Below are 26,693 nucleotides of genomic sequence, written 5' to 3'. Positions count from 1 at the left end.
GTTTAGCTGACTGAAAAGCAAGCAAAGGCAGACCAAGATGCAAGCAGAAGAGCAACTTGCCCTCTAATGCCAGCAGTTACTCCCCAGTCAGTCATTCACCTCCTACACCTACCTGGACATGGAAGGGTCGACTGAGAGTGAGGATGGATAGGGCTGCCTGAATCCACTCGAGATGGGATATACAGGCTGACCTTGCCTGAGGTCACAGAAGAAAGGAACCCATCAATCATATGATATGGTATTCAATCGTTATTCTAGAGTTACAAGCTCTTGATGGGAACTCAGTACTAGTCACAAATAAATAGTAAGAGCTAACACTTTCAAGAGTTCTGCTAATGAAACTAATGAATGCTTAAATGCTTTGAACTTTCTCCCTTGCTATTGAAAGATTCCCAATCTAAGTTTCCACTGGGAAGGAAAACAAAACAACCAGCCTTCCTCCCCCGCAAGGCACACATACTCATGCACACTTCTCTATCTCCATCCCTCTCTCACCTAGTTTTAGAAGCACTGGAATCAGATTTGTCAAACAAGCTCTTAGAAAAAAGCATCTTATTCTGAATAGTTCTACTCTAGATCAGAGTGAGAACACCAGATGGTGAATTATTAAGCTAAAAAGCCTTTTGAACAGTTTTATTAAGTCTTTGAAAACTTATGACTCTCTCCATTAGCATATGCTATAGTGAGGTACAAGTGGACAGCTTTTCTAAGTAGAAACTGATTCCATAAAAAAACCCCAACCCAACCACATAAAAGCCCACAGTGACACAAGCCTATCTTACTACTTAAAGATCAAACTTTGCAGTCCAGTAAGAGAAGCTTGTGTGAAGTTTTTGTCTCCTTTGCACTCTCACCTATACAGAATATTTTGCCACCAGTCCATCACTTGAGGTCTTTAATTTTTACGTTTTGATTACTTGATGACTACAATGACCCCCCTGAAGTAGCATGCGATGGTAACATGAGCAAATACCAGCCCAAACACCTCTACCAGCCAGAGGGACACCACACACATCAATCCTTTTTGAACAGTTGCTTATCCACTGGTCAATCAGCTCTCAGATGAGAAAAAATGGAACCTGGCCTTTGTAAGGTTCAGGACACAGATTTCACTCTTGAAGCATATTACTGGAAATGAACAGTGCTTAAAGGGAAGAGGAAATGAAAAAAAAAAAAAAAAGTTGAAAAAAAAAAAAAAAAGTTGAAGGAAGTCTCAACAGTGCTACCTCACAGCAGGGAGCCATAGCATAAGGGACAGCTGAGTATGTCCCACTGTTGGTGAGTGCTGCTGAACACATCCCTGAGCCTTGTAAGGTTGCATCTTGCCTCTCCTCTTCTTTCTCTTTTCCCTCTTCCCTCCCCCCAGTTTCTGCACCGAGAAACCATTCAGAAGAAATGACTGACCACATCTGGAAAATGCATGCTAGTAACTGCCTGGTGGCAGTGGAAGTGAGGAGTCAGCTAAGCAGCAGAATGGGGAAAGGGGGGGGTGAAAGATTAAAAAAATAGATGGTCAGATACTTCCATATTTTAGTTTGATATCTACTAATTATTTGTTCCAAAAAGGCATGTGGCCTTTCCTGAAAGATATGCCAGCAATACAACATTTCACCATCTTCTGCTCTCTACTTTCTCTGCCTGTTGTCATCTGGATCCTGTTTCCCTCCCATGGAGACATTAAAAAATAAAAAAATCTGTATCCCTCATTGAATGGGCACAGACTAGTCACAACACAGATTCTAAAGCACTGAAATTGTGGCTGAGTTGCCTTATTCCCTGCTCCAAGAGAACTGAAGGCAAGTACATATCTACCCCAAGCAGACATGAAGCACCCTGCCAAATCTATTCCTCCGAAAATACCACATTTCCTCCAAAAGGAAAATGACACCCTGAGTGGCAGCAAGAGATCATGAGAGCATTAGCAAGAGCAGCAAGATCTCCCAGTGACAGAGGCTTCTCTCTGTACAGAAACTGTAAAAAGCAGCTGGTTACAAAAGTTTGTTCTCCATTTGGGGCAGTTTCAAGATTTACCCCCCCCCTCCACTTCAAAGTTCTTTCTTACCTCCCCTCTCCTCAGTAATTGAAATTTTGTTTATTAAAATTTATTTAATTACTTGAGAACCATTTGCTGCTATCTTTCTGAAAGCTAAGAGCCACAAATCTGAGCCATAAGAAACATACAGACTTCAAAGTGAAATCTACACACTTCAATTCCTATATGTGTTCAAAAAACAGATTCATTTAATTTCAAAGATCAACTTTTTTTCATCTTTTCAACTGAAATAAAGTAGCAATTTCTTAGTGGAATGACATTATTATTATTTTGCTGCAATTGTAATTGCTGCAATTGATTCAACAACAGCGAATGGTGTGAACATGCACCTGTCTGAAAAGAAGCTAAAAAATCTTACCAGCCAAGAGGTGGTGTTATCTGTCCAACCCCCCCTGGAGACAAGGGATAGAAGGTAGGGAGATCAGGAGCTGGAGGATGCCTGGACATGCCTGTTAAAAAGCACAGAAGAACAAGTGAGCTTCCCCTCAAAATACTCCATATATGACCTACAGTTCCCAGCTGATACTACAGTGGAACTAGTGCTGTGGATAAGGAATAACCACCTTCTTGGTTAGTGTTAAAAGCAAAAGGCTCCACGGGCCACCTTTAAAACAATTTGCACACATTACTGCAATTCAAAGGGAGATATCAGAAAAAAACAACATGGAAGGAGGATATAAATGTATGGGGAAGGACCTGTGCAAGTTTAGATCTCCTGTGAAGTGCATTAGGTGCTACTGTCCTCTCGATGCTCTCACCAAACCCAACAGGATCCTGAGGACCTCTTCTAACACACCATGAGACAAGGGGAAAATAAAGCGTAGTCAAAGAGGCAGCACAGCAGAGCTATTAGATTAGGTAAATTGCTACTTTTATATTTTCACGGGTTCCCTTATGGATTCACAGATTTTGGAAACTTGCTACCACAGAGGATCAGTGGTTAATTAAGAACCATTTTCAGGCCTGTAATGGTCACACTTGATATGATTCATTTGGCTTCCAATTGTCACTCCAGTTCCAACTAAGCTCTTCATCAAGTTGACTCCTGTGGGCTCCAAGGTCAATCTGTTTTGCAATGGTAGTATTTCATGAAAAAATAAGAGTCCCATCAGGAATGATCCATCAGCTCACATTCCCCAGAACACAGAGTCCTACAACTGCAAGAATCACCTCAAGATTAAAGCTAATCCTTATCCCAAAAGGGTCTGTGGTCTCCATTCTTCACCTAAACCTTGTGCCCCCAGGAGACATGGAATTACAGTTGCAGAGGCCACAAAGACATTGGTTTATTTAAATGTGTTTGGGGAAGAGGGGGTGAAGCAGAAGGAATTGTCAAGTCTACTTCACATGTTAAATCAGCTGCTTTAAAAGGGTATTAAATATTTATATGGTGACACTCCAAAGGTCCAAGACTGAGCATGTGCTACCTTGAGACTTAGTTTATAGACTGATATTACTGATTTATTCCCCTGCTCAGTTTGTACTTAAATCTTCTGAATTTAATTACAAGATTTGAAGAATATCTGTCAGGACCGTGTACAGGAAAGCATAGAAAATAATACCAGTGGTGTCATTGTCTCAAAAACCTGGATTTTCAGACTTGGAACCACAACCTACGTGAGGATCGAATTTCTGGACAGCTGTCTTTTCAAAGGTGTAAAACAGCTGGTAGCTGACAGGAAAGGAAACACTTTACATATCCCAGGGCTCTTACATGTGAGGGAGCACTCTTTCCAAGTGGTTAAAAGAAAAGAAAACCAAACAAGGTGTAAAAGAAGCCCAGTGTCTCATCTCTCACATCTCTGATGATGACTGATGCTCCTGAAAGTGATGACATCACCTTGCCCCAGCCAGACCAGGTTCTGCACAAGGAGCTGGGCCACTCCTTCCCCAGGATCTGCAGTTCTGACCCATGGAGACAACACTGTTCTCTCTGAACTAATGCACAGTTGTTATGGCTGATCCAAAACTTCTGGCCTGTTATGGAGGGCTACCAGCACCTAGCACCCTCAGGAGCACACAGAGCTACCACATGGCCAGTGCCCTCCAAAGCAAGTTCTCTTGAGAGGGTTAAGAAAAAAATTAAAATTAAATTAAAATTAAAATCAAAAAAATAAAATAAAGAAGTGACTGCCTTTAGGAAAGTGGTGCTGTGTGTCCATCCCAAAGTGCCTTGGGTGCAAGAGGCACTCCTGAGGGCAAGCTGCTGTGGACCCCCTTGTCGGAGGATTTTGGTGGGAGGAGGGCACCAGGGCTAGGGCACCAGGGCAGTGCCTTGTTCCAGACCCACAGTGGGAGGCGAGGACAGAAACAATGGTTGGAGGCGTTTGGCAGAGGACCTGAGGAAAAAAAAAATCCTCTCTTTGCAGCAACTGCATGGGCTACTTCAGTGCGGCTGCTCCCACATGCCGGTGGCGCCGAAACTGGGAGCATGGACGGAAGGACCACACACATCAAGGAGACCATCCCAGACAAAACCAGTAGTCTCCAGCCTGCATTATCCACATCATCCATCTCCATCTTTGCCAGACACTGAGCAAAGGGATCAAGAGCCCGTTCGGGAACTCCAGAGGGCGATGAGCTCTGTGCCTCCTGGCAGAGGCCCTCAGCAGGCTTGCACTCGTGACTGGTGGGAAGCTGGACAGGGGAGAGGGTAGAGAAGAAGCAGAAGAGAGGATGTGCAACAGAAACAAAAAAACCAACAAACCAAATGTTGTTGAGTTGGGGTCTGCTGTACAGGAATACAAAAATAAAGTGGGGTAAAGGCAAAAAGATGGGGCACAGAAGGGCAAACTCAGCATGCAGTAAGCAGAAACACCTTAAGCTCACAAACTGCAGCAGCGGGTTGTGCCCCGGCTGTCACAGCCAGCTTCTGCAAGAGGTGGAAATCCCATTCTCTTATCGCGTGGCACCCCTGGGATTTCAAGGAATGAGTGTGAATATCCTTCTCCTGGACACTGATGCAAAGGAGGAAGACAAATGAGGACAGGAGGTCTCCATTTGCTTCTTCCAAGTCTGAAACAGATATTGTATACATATTTACAGGCCAGGCTTTCCAGGCAAAGTGATTTTTGTATTCTCCCTCCCTAGAAAAAAAACAAAACCTAACCAACAAACAGCAAAAACCACACAGAGCCACCAGGCCATAGCATTTTCTGGATGTAGCCCATGTTATTATCTCCATAGCACAGCCAAAATAAAACCTAGGCATTCAGGGAAAGACAGAACAAAAAAAAGTCTCTCTCCCCGAACAATGATGACTAAAAGCCTCTTCAGATAAATGGGACAACTGTGCATATGGATGTGTGCCCAGGTAAAGCAGAGCTTCAGGATTTTGTCAAATGGGTGCCATAACACATGGTGGGACATACAAGCACAGAGAGAGGCAGGGAGAGGCACCCTCCAGGACCACTTGTGGCACTGACAGGCTTCCTGCCCATGCAGAGATACCCAGACTACAGTGAATGCCTTTGTAAAGCCTTTACTCTCTCTCCTTCCCTCCTCACCACCAGCTCTCCCATGCAGGCTTTTTCTGCTCAAGTTCTTACCAAACTCTGGCTCAGACCTGTGATGGCCATCCCCTTCCACCTCCCCAGCTTCCATCACATCCCTCCCCAGCTCCTGCAACCCACTGCAAGCAAGCACACCCTTCCCAGGAATCCCTTGTGTTCTCCTGGGTACTGGGCAGCAACTCTTGGCACAGGCTGCGATTGACCCCTTGGAGACTGTCCGCCCTTCCCTGGGAGCCTGCAGACTGACCCTGAGCAGGGCTGGTCTGACATTCCCAGATGTGGATCTAAGAGGCTTTTGTGTTTGCCTTAAGGGGTCCTAGAGGTGCACAGAAAACTGACATCCATGACTTGGACACCTAAAAAGATGCTTTCTGTAGAAGGCACCCACCACAAGAAGGTTAAAAAATGTTGGATTTGTAAAGCTTTTACTTGCACAGGCTCAAAACTAGTTTTATGGGCCATGCTTTGATTATGCTAACTGACATATGGACAGCCAGAATACAAGGACATAAAATAAAGTGAAAGAAAAGCTTTCAGCAACACCACTACTGAAGCACTTGTCCCCTGTTTTCGAGAAGGTGAGGGATGGTTGCCCTTTCTGTATTTGCATGCTGCAAGCCTTGGGCACCACAGGAGATGGTGAAGACTGGCTGCTGTTTACTGAGATTTTGAAAGACTTTGATGAGAAAAGCAAGCCCAAATTATCACATTAGAAGGAACATAAAAATTTAAGCAGCCAAGTTAAGCATCAGCATCATGACAGAATTACCATGTCTGAAAGTAGGCATATGCACCTGGAAGCCTCCCTCTAAAATATTACAGATTGGTAATATTGGCTCTGTCAGCAGCACAAAGGGCACCAGGGCCACCCTGCACCCGCACTGTGCTGGGAAAGGATGGGCTCACCTTGTTTGGAGCTGACATCAGAGGGGACGTGAGACGGGTGTGACCCCGGGGAAAAGTGCTCATCGCTGTAGGTGATTAGAGGGGTGAGGGGGTGAACCGCATGAGAAGGCTGTACCACGGGCACCTTGTTGGACTGCAAGAGAAGAACAAAAAATTAAATTGTGTTAGCAAGGGGAGGCTTCTGCTTTGAGAAAAAAAACCAACCACCCAACATTTCCAAAATGCTATTTTTAAATATTTGCATTACTAAAGCAGGGGAAACAGATGGACAGACATGACATTGGGGCTAGTGGATGGAAAGCAGGTTTGCTGCCAGAATCGGCATCCTCAAACCACTGGCACCCAAAGAGGGATGCAGATATTGAGGAAATGCAGGGAAATGGGTGGGGGCTGGGAGCAGGAAGAAAGGCATTTGGGAGCCATTGAGACAGGGCTGCGGAAACGGCAAATGGAGAGCTGCAGGGCAGGAGGAGCAACGTGCTGGGCAGCCAGGCACTGTGCACCAAGGACAGCAGAGTCAGCAGCAGGGCTGGAGAAACCCTTTGGTTACGGGAACAGCATTTAAAAAAAGAAGGCTTAAAGTACAGGTTTGCCATATCTCCAGCCTTAAAAGCTTCATCAGCTTCCCTCTTCCTTCCCACTGCTCTTCCTGCATGGCTGTGGCATGGCACAGCTGGGACAAACCCCTGCCATCACCAGAGGAATGGCAAGTTTGTCCCTTGCAGTTTTACAAACTCTGGTTGAAAACTCTTGTCCGTCTACTGGGTGACTAAAGGGTCACCCTTAGGAGGCTGATTTCATATAGGAGCAGTTGGCCGTGGCCTCTCAAGAGGGTCAGTTAGAGGGGAGGCACGGGAGCGCGAGGAACAGCTGGGAGGCTGCTGACTCTATCAAGGAGAACTCAAAGCGCTACTAACGCCCACAAGGGTGCTGAAATGGGTGCCATAAGGTGATGTCCTTGCAGGGCAAGATGCACACTTCCCACCAGCATTTCCCGGAGTTCAGAGGCACATGGGAAGAGGCAGGCAGCATGACAGAAGGATGCTGTCCAAAATTACTCCCTAAGATCAAGGTTGCTAAACAATGGAACTCCTCAATCCCAGTGAAATCCTGCATTATTAATGCTGCTTGAAACTCAAGTTGCTCTTTCCACAGTGGGACGAGCCACAGTGATGATGCCAGTATGTAACAGGCACTCCTCATTTGTGCCCTGCCACTCTACCTTAGCCTTAGCCCCTTAGCACAGAAAATTATGGAACAAACAGGTTTTTAATAACACCCCCCCCCCCACCTCCAAAAATAAAGCTATCCTTCAGACAGACACACTGACAACAAGGACAGCCTGTCAAATACAAGGAATTAAAAAAGAAAAAAAATTAGGAGGCCAATGAAATTAATTTTCATTGAGTTCGCTATTGAAATTCTGGCACAAAGCAGACATTAAGACATAGCTCCATGCACAAGTCCATGATTTTTCTGGACTTCTGGAAGCAGATGGGTTATTGAATGGACAACTCAATTTATTGTTAAGGCTGGTAGGAGTAGAGGAAAGGAAGCAAATGGGAACCAGTGCAGCATTTTCTGCTTTCCTTGTTTCCAGAGCACCACCTTAAGGAACTTGCATTAGCAGGCAGTATCTTCTTAATGTCTGACCTATCCCTCCAGTCATATAGCTCAGAATCTGGTGCCATGAATTTTTGCTAAATTATGCTATCCTTGCTCTCCTCTTAATTTTACGGTTTTCAACACAGATTTGCTTTCCTGTGGGAAAGAGATAAGAACCTGAGGATTTTAATTTAAGCTTCGGCCTTGTCTTATATTTTGCAAGATGGAGAGAGAAAGCAGCACTAGTAGGTGTTTTAAAGCCAACAAGCATTAGGTCCATTTTTGTGACCAAATAGTAAAAGCAATATGAATTCTCAATAATATCTATGAGTTGAGTTGTAAAGGGGATAGCTCAGACTGCTATTCATCTTCCCCATCCGTATAAATTCCACAAAAAACAGATGCCAACAAATTTCAGACGATTTACAAATCGGGCCTCAGTCTTTAGCTATGAGACTCCTGGGCCAGCCCACCATTCAGCCATTACTTTATCAACAATAAACTGTATATTATGAATAAAGATAAGCAATAGATGTATTTAGGTCACACACACACACACAGCTGCTAATCAGCATTAATTTCTCAAAATTTAGTAATTAACATTTTGTATTGTACTGGATGTAATTGTCATGCATGCCCCTGGTATCAGGGTTCCTTGCTTTCAGAAATCACCCATTTATACTTGGAGCATGCCAATCCCTGTACCCCCTTGCTCTCCAGCATCCTGCAGATTTTATTTTATTTTCTAATTCTTGGCACCTTATCCCCTAAGCCATGGCAGCGGCTTTCAACGGGCGAAGGAACTGTGAGAAGTCAGGAGAAAAGCAAACCGCTTGTCAGCGGGCTTAAAATTAACATATAAACGGGCCATATCTCCATTAAGAGCATTTGGGGGTCTGCAGAGCCAGAAATTGGGAGGGAAAAAAAGTAACAATAAAAAATAGCAATAATGCAAAGCTTCCCAGCCTGCCTGCCCCACACTGCTTTGTGAAGACCCAGGGATCTCTGGCAGCTAAATCCTGCTGGTCGCCCCAGCGAGACAACAGAGCCAGGGGGCTCACTGGGCACAGGCTGAGCCTCCCTGAGATGGCCACAGGGATCGACAGCAGGAGGACACATGGGGTGACACATGCACAATGAAACCAGGAGGAGAAAGGCCTGATGACATATTTTCCAAAAGCTCTATGGACTTGAAATGGTTCTGCCATGGCACCTGCCCTACAAGGCAACCCAGATGGGTTATCTGGGCCTTCCTCACAGAGAGGGTTCAGGGCAGGAGACCAAGACCTCATATGCAGACATCTGGATGCACCTCTTGCCACCCTCTTAACCCTCCCATCCCCTGCTGCAGCAAGGGATTGGCCCCAGGCACCCCATCCAGGCCATGGACACTGCCTTGCACCCTTTCCCCTGGGGACACCTGGACTGGGGATGTTGCCAAAGCCCCTTCCACCATCTACTGTTCCCAGTGGGCACTACTGCTTTCCAGGGCTGTGAACCATGGCCAAATCCTACCTCACACTGAGGTACAAAACTGTGCTGATGAGACTGCTTCTACTGCTTCCCAGTCTTTATCCAGGCAGCCTCTTCCCACAAACATGGCATCCCTACTACATTTGTCTCCCCAAGTCCTCCAAAGACAATGCACACAGCTGCAGAAACATTTGAGAGACTGACAGAGATTCAGTCTTGGGCAACATGACCTCCATGCAGGGGGAACTCCATTCCCCATGGCTTGCTAAGCACCCGCTGACCAAGCTCACAACCAGCTCTTCCTGGCACACTGGTGACATTTATATCTAATTCAAGCATGGTCTATAGAGTATCTTTTCTCCTCAGCACTGCCTGAAAATCTGCAAAACCCAATCAGTCCACATGCCTTCAACGAGACAATTACATAATTATGCACTGTCCTACGTGAGGTTCTTCAGTATTTCAGTACAAAAATTATACTTCATCCACCCACCAAAACATAGCATTTTGGTGCAAGTAGGTACTCATGTAGCTTCTAAAACCACAATAAAGTGAATGAGGATTAAATTTCCATTTCTATTCTCATTTCCAAGACAATCTGGAGAAGCTGAACGTTTGTTAAAGCTGTCCCTAGCACAGCTCTGATGCCACATAAATGGTGTATTACCACACCAGTGAAGTTCTATTCTCTTTGCCTAAGGCTCTTCACACGACCTGGAAAGTAAGGGAAATGGGACATACAGCACAGCACAAGATATGCAATTTGGAAAAAGTAAATTACTAAAAATGAGCACCTGTTGTTTACAACCTGAAGACCTCCTGTTCTGTTTTAGGACACCTCATCATCCATGTGTTACCTGTAACAAACACTAAAGGCTAATGGCAAAGGGACAGCCTATTTCTGTTGGCCTAGGGACACACAGCTGTGCCCCACAGCACTCAGCTCAAAGGGACACTCCTGAGTGACTCAGCCTCAGTGGTCTCCTTCTCAAAGACCACAGAGATCCAGTCCCAGAGCACAGTCTTGCAGCACAGACCACACCAGCATCCTTTGGGAGCTGGCCTCTGTGCAGCCCTCCCTGGGACACTTTTCCTCATCAGCTTGGCCTTCCCAGTTGGTATCTTTTATTTCTCCCAAGCATGTGCTCTCAGGCTGAACTGAGGCAGTGCAGGCAGGGGACAGTCCCCTGAAGGACACAACTGTACTGGAAACAGCAGGAGCCAAATTATTTGGCCAGTTAGGGCTAAGATGAAACTGCTATTCAGTTTTATGACTGACCCCAAAACCCCAAAATCCCCAGCACAATGTTGGTGGGCAAAGGGTAAGAGCTTGCAGGGAAGAGGGCCCTGGCCCAGCAGTCAGCATTATCCCAGCAGGAGCTTTGCTATGCACCAGACACCTGTTTAAAGCTATTGCTGAGTTAAAGTAACTCAGGAACAGGTCAGGACAACAGCAAACACTTTCCTTGAAAACAGCAATCCCAGTCTGCAAGTGGTAAAGCTCGAACTTAACTCAGGAATTTTGGCCAGGGCAAGGAGCAGAGTGAGAAATCCCCTGGCTGCGACACTGGCACAGCTGCTGCCACATGGTTGGGTGACCCCTGCGAGTGCCCTGCGCTGGCAGTGCTGCACCTGCACTCACAGAGCCGCTCACCATTTCAGACATGTGCCTGCCCTCTCATCCGAGGAGCACACTGTGAGACAGTTTAGATTAATCTCTGGTGAGTTCATGGTGAAATGCTGCAGCACAAATTCAGTCTAAACCCAGTAAGTTTTCCCTCATTTTTGAAATGCTTCTGAAGAAAAGCAAGAGTCCAGAAAAAAACAAACCTCAAGCCCTGCCCAAACAGCCAGCTAATGCTTCACTGAAGGCCCACACCTGTAAGGCATCTTATATGCAACAAGTGTGCAAAAACTATAAAAAGCCTGAGACAGCCACGGCAAAAATGCCTGTAGGTCAGCGCTGGGCGAGGCAGGCAGCTGGGAGCTCCTGCTGGAGCTGGGGCCACCATTTGTTCCAGCTGCTGCACAGAGAAAGATATTAAATTAATGACCCTTCAAAGGACACACATCTACAAAGGAGGTTGCAGGCAGGCAGGGAGCTTGCAGAGAACCATGAGGCCAGCAAGGCTCCGCACACAAGACCCGAGCGTCCCTTGTCAACATCCAAAGAGGTGCTGGGTTGGTTTTTATTTTTCCTCTTTTCTTTAAACATGAAGTTGCTTCTAAAAAGCCAAAAAAAGGCCCCAGCCTGTCTACTCTTCCTATTCTGTCAGTAAGTTATGCATTAGTTACAGATACTAGCAGATGGTCTTCTCAATTAAGACTAAAATAAGTCAACTAAAAAAAAAAAAAAACCAAACCAACTTAAGGATGAATAAATGCATGCATTCCCTTTCACTCCTGAAAGAGGGGGTCATTTGAAGAAACAGCTTCAACTTTTTGACAGCAAGCATTAAGTTTAGGGGGAAAACACAACAGATAGCTCCTTAAAAAAGAAACCCACCACCAAAACATCTCCAAACCCTTCCACTACTGCTATTGCAGTACCTCAAAATAAAAGGACTAAATGGTCCTGTTATTGTGGGAGAATTTGAGGCTACCTTGATCTAAAGAGACAAGAAAAAATCGTCCCTTTTTTACCCTATTCTCATTTCTGGAGCCCTAAAATCCTTTGGCTGAAGGTTTCAGCAAACCCAGAAGACAGCAGTTTCAGCTGTCTGGTCAAAATACCAACAGCATTTTAATGGCTAAACTAACTCTGTATTTATGCCTTTGCTACCAGCTGTTGCAATAAAAATGCAAGATCAAGAAGAATGTTATTTTGGAGCAATGTCAAAACCAGGCCCACGTCTGGGTTCATCATGGACAGGCTGCAGCAAACTACCAGTGGTGGAAAAGGAGGAGGTAACTAGTTATTGGCCAAAACTAGTTACCAGTAGAGGAAACAAGCTCATCAGCACCAGCAGTAATAGCAATCACAATCTGCCACCTCCCTGGGAGCAATTGTTTTCATTGACAACTTCTCAAAGATGCAGCAAGGTCAATATAAAGAGAGCTCAGGTTACTCCCCTGTCCCTAAACCACTGTTCAGAGAAAAGAGTTTTATGTCCAAAGCCAGCTTCTTTCTAGGCTCTTGACAGCAGAGATAATTTTATGCTTAATTTTCAAAACCTTCTCCAGTCCTTGGACAGTGCAGTTGGGAAAATGCCAGAATGGCTATGGTGGGGGGTGGCTTGCAGCATTGCTTTTAGCCTCACCTGGAGCTAAAAGGAACAGGGATAGGAAAGCATGCCTTCAGGAACACACTGCTCACAGGAAACAGGGGCTTAGGAATACTGTGATTTATGAAAGACAAATAAAAGAGGTGCAGTCTTTTAACCCTGCTTCACAACTGGGCAGCAGGAGGCCATTTATCTCACTGACCTTTCATGCTTACCAGCAGCAGGGGGGACACCCCAGGGACTCGCCATTTTAAGGAGCTGCAGTGAAAAGCTGCCATCGATGCTGATGTGAAACTTTCAGCTTCACAACTGCTAACACTTAATCAGAACAAAACTAAAATCAAAACCACACATTTCAGGGGGCAGACTGATGGCTTGACGAGGTCAGAAAAAAGTCCTCCTTTTCCTCATGTACTGTATTCAACTCTTCACCATGGAACTAAGTTGCGCTTAGTGCTGGGAGTCAGGAAAGGCCTGAACAGGAAAGGTACCTAAATCAGTTATTGAAAGTTTCCCCATCTCCCAAGGACACACTGCATCATGAAACCAGAGCCAGAGCATGCCAGGAGCCCTCAGAAGTTGGAGAGAAGAAGTTGACAGTACATCATCAGCAGGTAAAGGAGGTACCCAGGATGCTTGCTAGAGCTTCCCATGGTTATTTGTGAGCAGGAAAAGTTTGTGACCTTTTTCCAGTTGCTCACACACTTTCCTTTTTGGGAAGTCCAGGAGCTGTGTCTGCAATGCACAGGAAAGGCAGTTTCATGGCCAACAGGACCATGGCACAGTCTACAGGCACAAGGATCAGCACCTGAAGCAAAGGGGTGTCATGGCTGAAAGTGCAGGAAGCACTCAAGGACAGGCAAGAGGAATTGGAGAAAACTGCTCTGCCTAAAGCCCAAAGGGTTGGTGTGCAATAAAAAATTCAGTGCAACAGCCAGGGGAGCACTGCAAAAGAAAGTGTAAATGTGATTTGACAAAGCCTAGAATAAGGATCTAGCTGGATAGATGGATTATAATCTGTCACTAAATTCAGGTTAATTGCAACATAAGTGAGAAACCACCACTACTGGCTTGTCTACATTTTTGTCTTTTTCCAACTTTTTCACCCCTCCCCCCCTTCAATCTTGGAAATTAATATAGCACAACTGTGATTTTTTTTTGCTGAAAAGTTGTAATAAGCATTTGAGTTCCCTCAAGACAGCTTTAAAAACACGGGTGTTGAATATCTGACAGAAACATGCTTTATTTCAAGTGTTCATTAAGCACTGCCATTAAGTAAGTGATTAAAGCACACCCAGTATTAAAATAGCTTGATTAGAAATCCCCTGCTATCTCCATTTTCTTCTCTCCCATGACTTCTTAATTTATTTGTTCTTGCCTGCTCAGGAAGGCTGTCAGGAGACCTGGAATGCTGGTGAACCATGTGGGGAGCCAGGCAGGTCTTGTAAGGCTCTGATCAGGGGAGGACAAGCCAGGTCAATTTCTGCACTGTGAGTTCACATATACAGAGATTACACCCAGTTTTACACAGCCCATTGGTTTGGGAAATATCACTGATAGGGTATTTAATTAGCAGAAAAGCCACATGCTCACAGAAAAGACTTTTCCTGTTACAATATTTTGCAATGTCTTATTTCACTCTCTAAACTCAGCAATGAGTTCTCTCAGATGAAGATCAGCCACCAGCAAACACTCCACAATTTGAGAGCCAATGCTTGTTTTGAGCTCTGATTACTTTTAAGCAAGAAGGTCCTTTAACTTTGGCCATCCTGAACAGCCCATCTTTCTCCTGATGTAAAGACGAGCCCCACACCCAACAAGCAGGAAACTGCATCATCAAATCACACACTGAACCCCAGGAGTCTCATAGCACCCCCAAAAACCTGGTAAATGGGACTGCTGCCACTACAAATGCTCTGGATGGTGACACAGCCCACGGGCCTTTACCCTGCACAGTATCCCCTCTTTAGCCTAGTGCATCCTTGTCTCATACAAGCAATTCCATCAGCTGGAAAGATGTTTTCCCCATTGTTTCCTGACCTGTCCAGAACACTTTCAGTTAGTTATTGGCTAAAGAGAGGCTTAGCAATGTTTTAACAAACCCAAGCTTGAGCCCCTGGGTTGCAGAGTTCTGGCTTATTGCTTGCTTGGACAATAAGGACAATTGTCCTAAGCCACCAGAGAAAGCCCACTGGACATCAGAGGAGCCAGTGCCCAGAGCCCAGCAGCTTGCCAGGGGGGAGCAGTGGAATGTGGCCAGGGACCCCCAGGGGTTCTCAGTGGGGGGAACAGGCTGGAGTCTATCCTGGTGTCACCTTTTGTGCCATCTTCAGCCATTTCCTAGGGACAAAGCTGCTCTGGTTTCTGTCGCCAGAGCTGTCTGCTGAGTTAAGACAAAGACATGAGCTTGTTTTGCTTGCCTCAAGATTATCAGGATCCCTTCTCACAACAACTTTGGCATTTTCTCCAGCGTACTCAGACTCACAAGATCATGTGCTTCTCTCACAGGCAGAGGGATGTGCTTCAGTCCAATGTTCAAACCTTGGAAATGGCTCAGGCAAGCAAAACTCCATCTGCCACATAAGCACACAAGTGTTGTGTGAAAGCAGGGTGTCCCACAACAACCTCTGAAGCCCAGCATTTCTGTTGTGGCAGACAACGTGCGTCACAGGATGGGATGACTTTTCCTCATCGGCCTCCTCAGGTCCCACAGGATACAGACCCAGGCTCCTGGGGGGAACCAAGAAAAAAATCCATCCTGCACCCTGGTGACAGGAAGATGCCTTTCGGCACTGCACACACATTGGATCAAAAGTGCTTGAAATAGGACCTCTCTTAAATGTATTTATATTAAGTCTACATTACAGCCTATCCAACACCATATGTCATAACAAAGACTATCAGAGGCCCAGAAAACTGAGAAATGGGTCAACTTCTCTCTGAGCTGCAGTTCTCAAGGTGCACTGAATAGAGATGTTCTCAATTAAGAAAATGCAAGAGTATGAAGCGTATTGGGAAAACATCTTAGCTCTGTCACATAGGAGGCAAGGACAAGGGCTCGACACCTGTCCGAGAACCTGGCACACCTTTACATTTTCAAAACCTCTGTCTACCATGGCTAAGTCTGCAACTTAGAGGTTGACCAGGCAGCATCTTCTTCTCGCAAAGCAGAGATCACACTGGGCTGGTCAAGCTACCCAACCTGACTGATGTTTTTGGAAGTGCTCTTGCCACATCCGCCCTCTAAAAAACCAGGGACAAAAAGAAAAAATATAGGAATGGATGTGATGGTAGAGGAGTGACAAATATTTGTTGACATCAATGACTCCTCTCAGCTGGCCTTTGCTCCTGGCAAGCCCTGTTCCCCACCACACTGATGCTGCTTGAAGACTCCTGCAGGGAAACGAGTGTTGAGGCCAAACCCCCTCTGGCTCCAAGGTGGCTGCTCCGATTAGCTATGAGGTGAGGAGATCCTGCTGCTGGGATTTTAGCTCCTTCAGGGGGCTTTTCTGGCAGCACTGGAGCAGACCTGAGCCCAACATGAAGCGCAGTGCTGACAGCTGAGGCTGCATGCACAGCACTACAGGTGGTGGGGGCAGGCAGTGCTGGTGGGGTGGATGTAGGGGCTGCTGCATCCATGCCCTCAGAGGGGGCATTTTCTCCGAATTCGAGGCTCTCAGGCATCACTGACCCTGAGTACGCACTGTAAAAAGTTTTCAAGTAACTTCCTTGAGTCCGGCTAAACCGTATTAACAGATTTATCCAATAACATGCAAATTCAGGTTTTAATGAAAAGTCTTAAGTCCCAGCTCTAAGTGATTTGGACTTTTCTGCTAATGGCATCGGCTAATGACCAAAGATTTAATGCATCAAGTCTTAGCATACATCAGTGCAAACAATATAACCATTTAGTGGAGGCAAAAAGTCATCTCATTAGACATCCATCATTGGATGTGGGCAAGATGGTCCAAAGGCTTAAAATAAAATATTCATTTTTAAACTAAAAATAAAAAAATCCCTAAAAATGTACAAATGATTAGGCCAAAAGCAGCAGTCTGCTAAAGCTTCACTGGGATTGAAAATGCAAACTGCAACGTTTATCTGGAGGTAAAACGCATTTGCAAGTACTTAATTTCAGCAGCACTGTTCCACAGAAGACAAAACCAATTTTAACAGGAATTAAAGCAATAGGGCCCTCCAGAAACAGGATGTCTCTTAGACAGGTTATTTGAACCATCAGTAGAAGGTCACAACAGGAATTATTTCTCTACCACATTGTGCAAGATGATTTCAGTACAAACAAAAGTGTTGAAAAGCTACTAACTTAATTTTATAGATCATTCCCACGAGGGTTTGTCACATCAATGAGACACAAAAACATGCCCTAAAATTACATCTTTATGTCGCTAAAAATACAAAAATCACAGCAGACAGCTAAGACCCGAACAAGGCATGGGCTCAAAGAAGCAGGGCTGGAAACACTTTTTTTGGCCCAAACCATTGATGCTGAATGTTGCATTTGGACTCTTGAAATAAGGAGGAGCAATAAACCTACCACATAACACAGCTGGATGCTGAGCCACTGACATAAATACTAAATGCTCATTATTTTTAGTCTTGTTTGCCAAATGGCATCTTAAAAGACATAAAAAAATCCAGTCTGATGCCTCCCAGCCATGGGCTGATGGTGGGAGATGACTGAGGTAAGGGGAGGACTGTAATTATAATAGACCTGTGCAAGCTGCCTGTTTGCAGGTGGAGTGGAAAAAGGATATCCACATAAGATAGAGCACCCCACTTTTGTGCCCGTGTGCATCTCTCCTAGGGCAGCTTAGGAAATGTTTTTCTTCCACTCCCCAAAAAGCAGATGGCAACCTCACAGCAAGCCCTGCTTCCAGACACAGAGGGAAACCAACAAAGGAGCCCTGAAGAGATGCTCCTACATCAGCTTTGGAATTAGATCATCCCCTAAGAGCTGCCTATCCCTACTGAAACACACACTTATGACCCAGGGAGTCCTCAGGACCCTAAAGCAAAGCTGTGTCAGGGGAGGTTTAGGTTGGATATCAGGAAAAGGTTTTCCACCCAGAGGGTGATTGGGCACTGGGACAGGCTCCCCAGAGAAGTGGTCACAGCAGCAGCCTGACAAGAGTTCAAGAAGTGTTTGGACACAAACTCTGACATGTGGTGTGACTCTTGGGGTGTCCTGTGCAGGACCAGGACTTGGGCTTCGATGATCCTTGTGGGTCCCTTCCAGCTGAGGATATTCTATCATTCTAAGAAAATGCATCTTTCCCTGTGTTGGTGGCATTGGCTCTCCTCCAACTCTTCACTAGCCCTGTGTACCACCCATCCTTGCCTCTGCTCCATTGCCCTGTACTCACCCCTGGGAAGCTTCCTGGGCCTCCTGGCCATGCTTGGCTCATTTAACTGCACAGCACCCTCAGGCTCCCCAAAACCAGGCATTTCCTTCAGCTTTCAGGCCTTACCCATGCAGGTGCATGGCTGTCCTGGGCACTGACCTGAAGACACTCTGGTGGCTGGGGGGCAGCCCATGAGATGGGGAAGACAGGAAGAAACATGGGGCTCACCACCCCACACAATCTGGTCTGTTACCACTAAGCTTCTTCACCCACTTGGCCACAGGGCTTAAAAAGGGTTGCTGGTATGCACAAGACACGTGATGCCTTTTAAATCCTGCACAGGATATTTCTGCCTGCTGCTAGACTTGAATTTTTTTTTTTTTTTTTAATTCAAGAGCTGGCTTTAAAATTTAAAAATTACTTTTAAAAACAAAAAAAAATACACCCGGCCCACAACCTACATTCTGTGCAGCAGGCACCTATGTCCTCATAAAAGCCCTGGGCTGTGCTTTATAACATGGGTAGAAGTCTAAACATCGTAAAAAAGAGCCTAAATTGCCAGATTGCCCAAGCCTCCAGTAAATCACCCTTCCAGATGGGCTTAGAGCTGCACATAGAGCCCCACTAGTAATAATGGGTCACCCTGCAATTATATTTCAATCCTACTAAACTCAAACAACATTATATGAGAGTTATGCTCGACTGCATTAAAGAGGCACTTCCAAAGTTTACCATCACCCTGTCATTACCAACAGTTTGATTTTTCATTCAATTAGTCTTCCCCTGTGCAATTAACTCCCCCCTCAAAGCATGGCAGAGGCCGGGATGGACAATTTCTTATCATAACTACATCCCTCCTTGCTACTTTTCACTGCAATAAAGGCTGTGCTTGGGAGAAACACAGTGTGTTAAGAGTCTGCAAAACACCACTAAACAATTTATCAGGCAAAAAAACAGCTCATGCCAGGAGAGCTTGGGGAAGCACTCAAGCCCTCAAGCCCTCACCCCCCTCCACTGCTAACAGGGCAAATGGTCAAGAGTGCCACAGATGCCCCAATGCAACTTTAATCCTTTTCTTTTTTGGTGTGGACACACAAGGGATCTGCATGAGACCTGCCCATCCTACAGTGGCTGCCATGGGGCAGGAAACCCTGGAGCTGCTGCAGTGCCCAGTCTGGCCTGGCACAGGGGCTGGGCAAGCTCTGCCAGCACTGCTCCCACCCAGCAAGCCCTCCAGCTGCCACCCCAGCCAGCAACCTGGGCAAGGCTGGCAATCACATACTGGAGACAAGTTTTTATTTGGGGTTTTTTTTCCCCTGCTCCTTCCTGCCCTCTCTGGCTTTCCCCTGCTCCTACCAGACCAGGCAGACTCCTTCCCCATTGCCATCATTTCAGAGGCAAGGACCAGACCCTCACCTCTCCCCTGCAGAGGGAGCAGAGTTTTTAGCTGGATGATCTGAGGATCATCTGGCAGTCAGGCAGGAGACACAGGCACTCCTGCTGCAGGCCCCACAGATGCTGCACACAGACATTTTGAGTTTGCTCCAGAGGCCGCATGTCCACAGCCAGCCACACAGTTTGCCACGTTTATCTGCAGATGAGGCAAATTTTTACAGCCCCCTTTTTCAAGAAACAGGCTGGGAGACAGATTAAGGGACATTCATTTAAGCCTTTTAATCAAGGAATCAAGTGCTCTGCTCTAAAAAATTAAATTTATTTTCCTATTTATGACAAAAGTACCCTTTCTGATGGAGAAAAATTATGGTCCCTCTTACTTCTATCCTACAACTAGAATAAGGATACCTTAGCCTCATCTGAAACTGAAAATTACCCCCAATTTCAGGCAGTTAACATAATTCCACCATCTCACTACTCACACTATGAAACAGGCAGAGTCCCCCTTGCCCTTCTCAGAGTTTCAGCATCCAGGCCTGAAGACAAAGATGCCAAATACCCTCTGCCAACCAACAAGGACAAGGACAGTCAGCCTCCAGACAGCCAGAGACAGGACCATGAGCCATGGGGTGAATCCCTGTCACCCCTACTCAGGGGATGTACTTCTCCCACGCCACTGAACTAGCACAGATGCAACACTATAGCACCTCGTGTGCGGAAGCAGAGACACAGGATTTGCCCATCTCAAACACCTCTTCCTTCTGCTTGCCCTCCCAAACCTCCCTGTCCACGCACAAGCAGCTTGTGCGGGACAACAGCTCAAAGTGAGAAACTGAATGCCAATCTATCAAACAGAGTCCATCAAAAGTCTATCAAATCAGTGAGAAAACAATATCCTCTCACTGGAAGGCACTGTAGATGATTTCTCATCTGCCCAGGATTTTGGCACTCACCGTTGTTACCAACTGCACAGAACTGGGAGCTGAGAACATGAGGAGAGCAGCTCCTCGGTGCAGCACAGACAGAGCACAGCTTTTATCGGCATTAACTCTCTCGCGCTAAGTCAGAGGAAGGAAATGCCGCCTCCCCCACAACATTATTTTTTTTAAAAACAACCACCTTTCCTCTTCAGAAGGCCCAGGCCAGGTGTTACATGCTCTCCACATCAAGCTAAGGCTGGGCTGGCTAATCTGTAGGTTCACTCGTTAACAAGATAAAGGATTTCAGTTCGGTGCCACGGCCGGACTGTGGGCTGGAGGAGCTGGAGGAGCGCTGCCGGCAGGCAGCTGAGTGTCACTCCTGGAGGAATGCCTGACCTTTCCCGGGGCTTTGATCATGCTGGCTCACAGCGTGAGATAACCAGCCCTTTGCAGAATCCGGAGGTAATAAAAAAAGCAGCTTTGAGGCCTCGTGTTTTTGCAGGGAAATACTTACCTGTATTCCCAGCACACTGCCCAGTCCCCTCCACCGTCCTCCCCAGATTTCAGCCACTTTACAGCCAAACCCATTGCTGTCAACTAAGGGAATCATGTAAAGCCTTCAGATGAGAGTTTTTAGCTTCATTTAGCTTGTTTAATTTCTCTTAATTGAAGAGGGTACTTGTGCACTGTTCTTAGGGAGGATACAGAGACTCAAAAAAGAGCAGAGCAATGGAAGTAAGGTCCCCAATTAGTATGTGATTAAGCTGTAAGTAGGATAATAGGAGGAGAAATTTTGTATCTTATACAAACAAGATAGCAAAAGAGATAGATAAAAGCATGGAAGGGGAATAAAGCTTTATCCCCAGTTCCCCTCTCAACACTCAAGCCATACAGAAAGGAGTGGATTTGCTGAGGGTTTTTTGTTTGCTTGTAATTCTTTTAAAGGTGGCTGTCTTTCTCAGGATAGTTCATGGTGGGCAATTTAAACAAGCCAGTATAGCACCAGGATAGTAAGGCATGAAATACTTGGAACCCTGGGCTGAATGTACTGAATCTGTAAGTGATAATTAGATCAGTCTTGAATACTTCCTTTAATAAGTCTACACAAGCACCTCATCCACCCAGTCTGCTTTTGGTTACCAACCTAGAGAACTTGAATGAGAATGATTTTCTCAGGCTGGGGTGGTTTTTTGTTTTGCTCTGTTTGGGACACGGCAGCACAGTCTCTGAAGTGGGGCTACAATTCCTTGATGCTCTCTGCAGGCTGTATATGAGGCACAGGGCTTGCTCTGCAGCACTCCTCAGCTGCAAGCAGGCTGATGCCAAACCGAGCAGACCTGGATAAGTTACCCCTCTGGGGGGGAAAAAAGTTGTACTCAGCTACGCTGTCTTCCTCACGGGGTTAACTATGTAGATTTCTGATGCAAATTTTACTTCAGGGCAGGCTTTATGGTATTAGGAGTCTCTTTTTCAGCCTTCTGAAATTTCATATGTATACATGCTAGAGCTCTCTCATCTCTCTTAATTGGGTTTTGTGGAATTTCAAGGCCCGGGGGCCAAGAGGGGAGGGCTGCTGATTAAAGCACGCCATGCAAAAGTGGATGCAGAAGTGTTGCACAGTAACAGGAGGAAAACAATTCCTCTGAGCTACCTGCCTCCATGTGCAAACCCCATCTGCCACTCAGGAGGAACCCCATCTTTTGCCCTGGTCTTCCTGAAGGTGCAAGGATGGCTCCTGCCCTCTGCAATGGCCACTTCAGGGAGGATGTTCAGCCCTGCTTCACTGGATGTGCAAATCAATTTCAGAGGTTTAGAGGCAGCTACATTTGTTTATTTCACTGGAAATAAACCTGTGTGCCTGTGTCCTCACTGCAGACCCAAATGGGCCTTCTTCCCACAGTCCTAACCATGACTTACACACTTCAGGACCATTAAGGAGAAATTAAAGGGTATTCAGTCTCCCTTTATCCCTTTTCATAACCCAGCACACACATGTATGTCAGAATTTGTTAGGCTGTGATGTCTGAACTGATGAGATGACATGTGTCTGTGTGTCCCCACAATGAGAGCACAGAAAACACCCATTCCTGCATTTGACCAAACTGTATTTCTCCACATACACGGATTCAGTCCAGGAGCCTGCCTGCAGCAGCTAAATACAGATATTCACACACCCATTATAAATGCAGTCTAGTTTCATTTTTAACCCACAGGAGGGTGTGGAGGGAGAAGACATCAAAGCATGGACACAGGCTACCCTGGCATTCTGGATGTGCAATTTTATCTTCCCCTCATTTCCCTCCTCTCCAAACCAGCTGCTACAACTATCATGATGCTTGCCCTCCGGCCAGTAGGCTGGAAAACTGGCTTCCAAGGCAGTCATTAATCTCTCCCCATTGCCCAGCTGGCACAGGATTTAGCTTAGATGGGAGAAGAGTCAGCCCCGTGCCCTGTGAAACACCAGTGGCAGCTCCTGCAGCCGCGCGTGCCAGGCACCCGCTGCCCACACCAGCACAGCCTGGCACCGCTCCCCCTGCCGCGGCAGAGGGGTCACCACGCACGGAATGAGAAGGGTAAAACTCAAGCACAGGCTCTGCAGAGCACTGAAAGAGGAACTCTGAATTATATAACCCCCTCCTGTCAGCAGTGACGGCGAAAAGAAGCGCTGTGCATCTTTGGGGGAAGATGTCTTGGCTCAGAGCTAAGTTTAGAGGCTGACTTGTGGCATAGCAATAGCAGCAGAGAGTAGCCCCTACATATGCAAGTTATGCAAGTGAAATGAAGATGCACATAAACCTTTAGCAGGAGAGCACAGCTCAGCAATGCTGCGCTTTTCATTCGGCCAGCAGGGTTCAGCCCGTCTGAGGTAACAGAGCTGGAAATACACAGAGGTATATGCTGAGCCCCAGCAAGGGCTGCTCCAGCGCAGCCAAGCTGAAACGAGAGTAAAACAGGCTCACAAAGTATTCAGTGCACCACTGCAAGTTTGTCAGGGAGATAAAGTAACAAGAAGTGTGTTTCATGTGATTATAGCCTGAAACATAGCCATTTTACTGTCCCCCACCATGCACTGCACTGACCCAGCAACTTCTGAGGCCACGTTTGACCATCTACTTGAGTCAAAAATCATCTTCACAGAGAATACTTGTTTCCTGTGTTGATGGGGTGATTCATAAACTTGTCATATCCTCTCAGTAATGTCACTAATTTGCCATTTTTAGAGAGGGAAAATGGGGCCCACCAAGGCCCCATGAATACACACCTAAAGCTGCATTTGATCTGTCAGTAGTACTGTAGGCTTCCCAAAGAAGAAGAAACATGCAGGCAACTTTTTGATCCTCCTTAAAGCACCGCTTATCTCAGCTTTTGTTTGTTTTCTGTTTTTCAGGTGTGGGGTAGTGTCTGATGTGAATGCCACCCACTGTAAGCTATCTAGGCAATGAAACAACCATCATAAACCACCACTGGAACAAAAATAGCAGCCCCTTTCTCTCCCCTGCCTCCCCCAGGCACAGGCCACATGCAGGACAGTGCTGACAGCATGTGCAGCTACAAGCACACTTTGCAGATCACAAACTCAGAGGTGCTAAGCATGGGTCTCCCCTCATGTATCTTCCAGCCACTTGTTAGGGAACCACCAAGTCCTTCTGGATGGCTACCAGAAAAGGCAGCTGTTCATAACAGCTGTGGAGCAGAGAGGGGTAGTCCCCCAAGGCTGCTTGTGGGTTCAAACCCCTGCTTGGCCCAAGGAAAGCCAGTACCTGCAGTACAACCAGATGAGTGAGCACTTACAGCAACACAGTTCACACACAAGAAGCCTACACCACAGTGAGCTGAGCCTTTTCCCACTGCCCAGGCTTTCCTCTTCTCACCCCCTCCTCACTATCTAGAGGGAGTGCCAGTCCACAGCTAGACATAGGACAGGGTGCAAAAGCAATGGTACTAACTAAAAATCCTAACTTTGAATGGGGAGACTCATCTGAAAGGGATTTACATGAGGCTGTAGGTTAAACCAATATTCATCCACACTTATAGCTCAGTCCCTTTTACCTCTAGAGCAGGCTGGCCAACCACAGCCACACCTGAGCTTGGAGGAGAGGTTTCCAAGTGGCTACTATGCTCCTACCAGCTTTGGGAGAGAAGAGAAACAACAAAACAACCCAGCAGCCAGGTAGAGGAAGCAGCTCTTCCTGAGCAGGAGGCAGCAATCCGCCGCTGCACCGCCTGTTCTGCAGCAGCCAGCTGGGTGAGCATGCGGCACACGGGGCCACTGATGTGCACCACATGAGCTCTCCATCCCCAGCACATCCTTCCTCACTGGGAAAGGACAGAACCCCCGGGACACCCAGATGTGGGGTCTGCTGCTGAAATCCTGCAGGGCTTCTGCTGAAAAAGGCACTTAAAACTCACATTAAAAATAGAGCCTGCACTGATGCTATATTTAGCAGGAGGGTGCATGCTTTCAAAAAAAGGCTGTTGCCCCCTCCAGCAGCAGAGGGAAGGCAGCCAGGCATGCCCCTGGGATGGTCCTGCATTCCAGCCCTGCTGCAGCAGCACGTGCTGGCGTCCCAGCATGAGTGTGCCTCAGGAGAGCCGCCTTTTCCTTTGGAAAGGTGAAGACGGGGTGCACGAAACCATTTGCGAGGTCACTGGGTAGAGGTTCCTGTTCCACAGAGGTCAAGTGGGATGCAGGACCCTGGACCTCCCTGGGAGCTGTGCTGCTGGCCAGTCCCAAAAACAGATGATTCCTGCCCTGTGCTGGGGTTTTTCTAAGTGCAAATAATGAGCATTAGGTTTTTCATAAAGCACTTACAGATATGTTGTTTCATCCAGGAGAGCCAGGCATGGCCATTGAAAACTTGTCAACTAGTGAAAACACAAAACCTCCCGCTTTGCCTGTCAAGCCAAGTATCTAGCAAAACCTCTGACTAACTGTCTCTCAAGTAAAGGGCAAAATCCTCATTCCCTGGCTGGACTACTTAGGCTATGGGGACAGATCCAGAGCTGACACAACACAGACACCAGTGTCTGCACTGGCAAGCCCAAAGGGGCAGGTTTGTACTTTCCACATTTTATGCTGTGTTTCCTCTCCCACAGAGCAAAGCTGTGGGGATGTGCAGCACAAGAGAGGATGCCCCATGGTCCACGCAGATGCTGCATGGGAAAAAGTGGCACCATGTCCCCTTGACTCGCTGAGACCTGTGGGGTGGCAAGATGTGGCAGGGGCGTCCCACCTCCAAGGCCCAGGAGGAACCACTGAAAGCCAAGCTTCTAATTAAGACCACAGCTTTGGTTAATTGAGTCCAATTCACCTGTGACATGAAGAGTCCCAATCCCATCAACAATAATGGAACTGCATCGGCTTACACCAGTAATGACTTCAAATCAGTGGCATAATAAAGCTAATTCAATACTTTTCCAGGTCCAGCTGAGGAGGCTGCTGAGGGAGAGCTGGAGACAGCCTTCCTCCCTCAGCATCAACACCTGCTCGAGGGCAATGTGATCAGCCAAAGGCTTGAAAAGACAGGAAATGTAAAAAATAAACTGCGTTTCCAACAAGACCAAGGCTTAGTTTCAACGCTGAATTACTCCTGCAGGTGATCTTGTGCAAGTGCTGATGACAGAGCAGCACACAACTACATTCCAGGAGGAGGAACTCTGAAAGGCAGCCACAGGTCCCCAACCTACCGTGTGCTACTGAGCCACTCCACCAAGCTGAACCCACCAGCTCGGGGCACCGCGAACAGGACTTGTGTCACACGCTGGATAGCATCGGCCAGGGCATGGGAAGGAGCTCCTGAGAGACTGTCAGGCCTGGGGAGGAATGTGGATGAACGTGGAAGTTGCCCGATGTAGGCAGACATGCAAATCAGCAGCTGCGGGGCCACACCGACAGCCTCCTAATTGCCTCGGCAACCTCCTAATTGCCACGGCGCCCCCAGCGCTCTCGGGGCAGGGACTGGGAATAGCCAGGAGGAGCGGGAAGAAGCGAAACCCTCCCACGGGAGCAGGGGCTGTGCTGCCAGGTGGGTGCCGCCCTGGGACGGCCCGAGTGCCCCGAGGGATGGGAATGGCCCGGCTTGGCCCCCGGCCGCCCCACACAGGCCACTGCCTTGCGCACACAAATTTGTCTCTGCCTCGAGCCAAAAAAAACTAAGCCGACACTCTTTAGAAGAGACGTGCATTATTTTAGAGCAGTCAAGTTATGACTGGTCTGATTTCCATAATACACGCTCTGCAAA

General features: G+C 46.8%; 1 protein-coding gene across 6 annotated transcripts in view; it reads right to left on the bottom strand.

Moving 5' to 3' along the window:
- LEF1 (lymphoid enhancer binding factor 1) overlaps window positions 1-26,693 on the bottom strand; it is a 71,112-nt gene that overhangs the window by 23,370 nt on the left and 21,049 nt on the right. For 4 of the 6 annotated variants that reach the window (XM_066548137.1, XM_066548136.1, XM_066548133.1 and 1 more), the window contains exons 5-7: window positions 6,472-6,604; window positions 2,412-2,502; window positions 113-196 (exon numbers count right to left, since the gene is read on the bottom strand). In XM_066548137.1, the coding sequence (XP_066404234.1) occupies window positions 113-196; window positions 2,412-2,502; window positions 6,472-6,604 (308 nt within the window). The remainder of the gene's footprint in view (window positions 1-112; window positions 197-2,411; window positions 2,503-6,471; window positions 6,605-26,693) is intronic. The other 2 variants (XM_066548139.1, XM_066548138.1) reach the window with 1 other exon arrangement.

The sequence above is a fragment of the Molothrus aeneus genome, chromosome 4 (genome assembly GCF_037042795.1).
Source record: "Molothrus aeneus isolate 106 chromosome 4, BPBGC_Maene_1.0, whole genome shotgun sequence".
Lineage (NCBI taxonomy): Eukaryota > Metazoa > Chordata > Aves > Passeriformes > Icteridae > Molothrus > Molothrus aeneus.
This window is presented reverse-complemented; position numbering and strand designations above follow the sequence as displayed.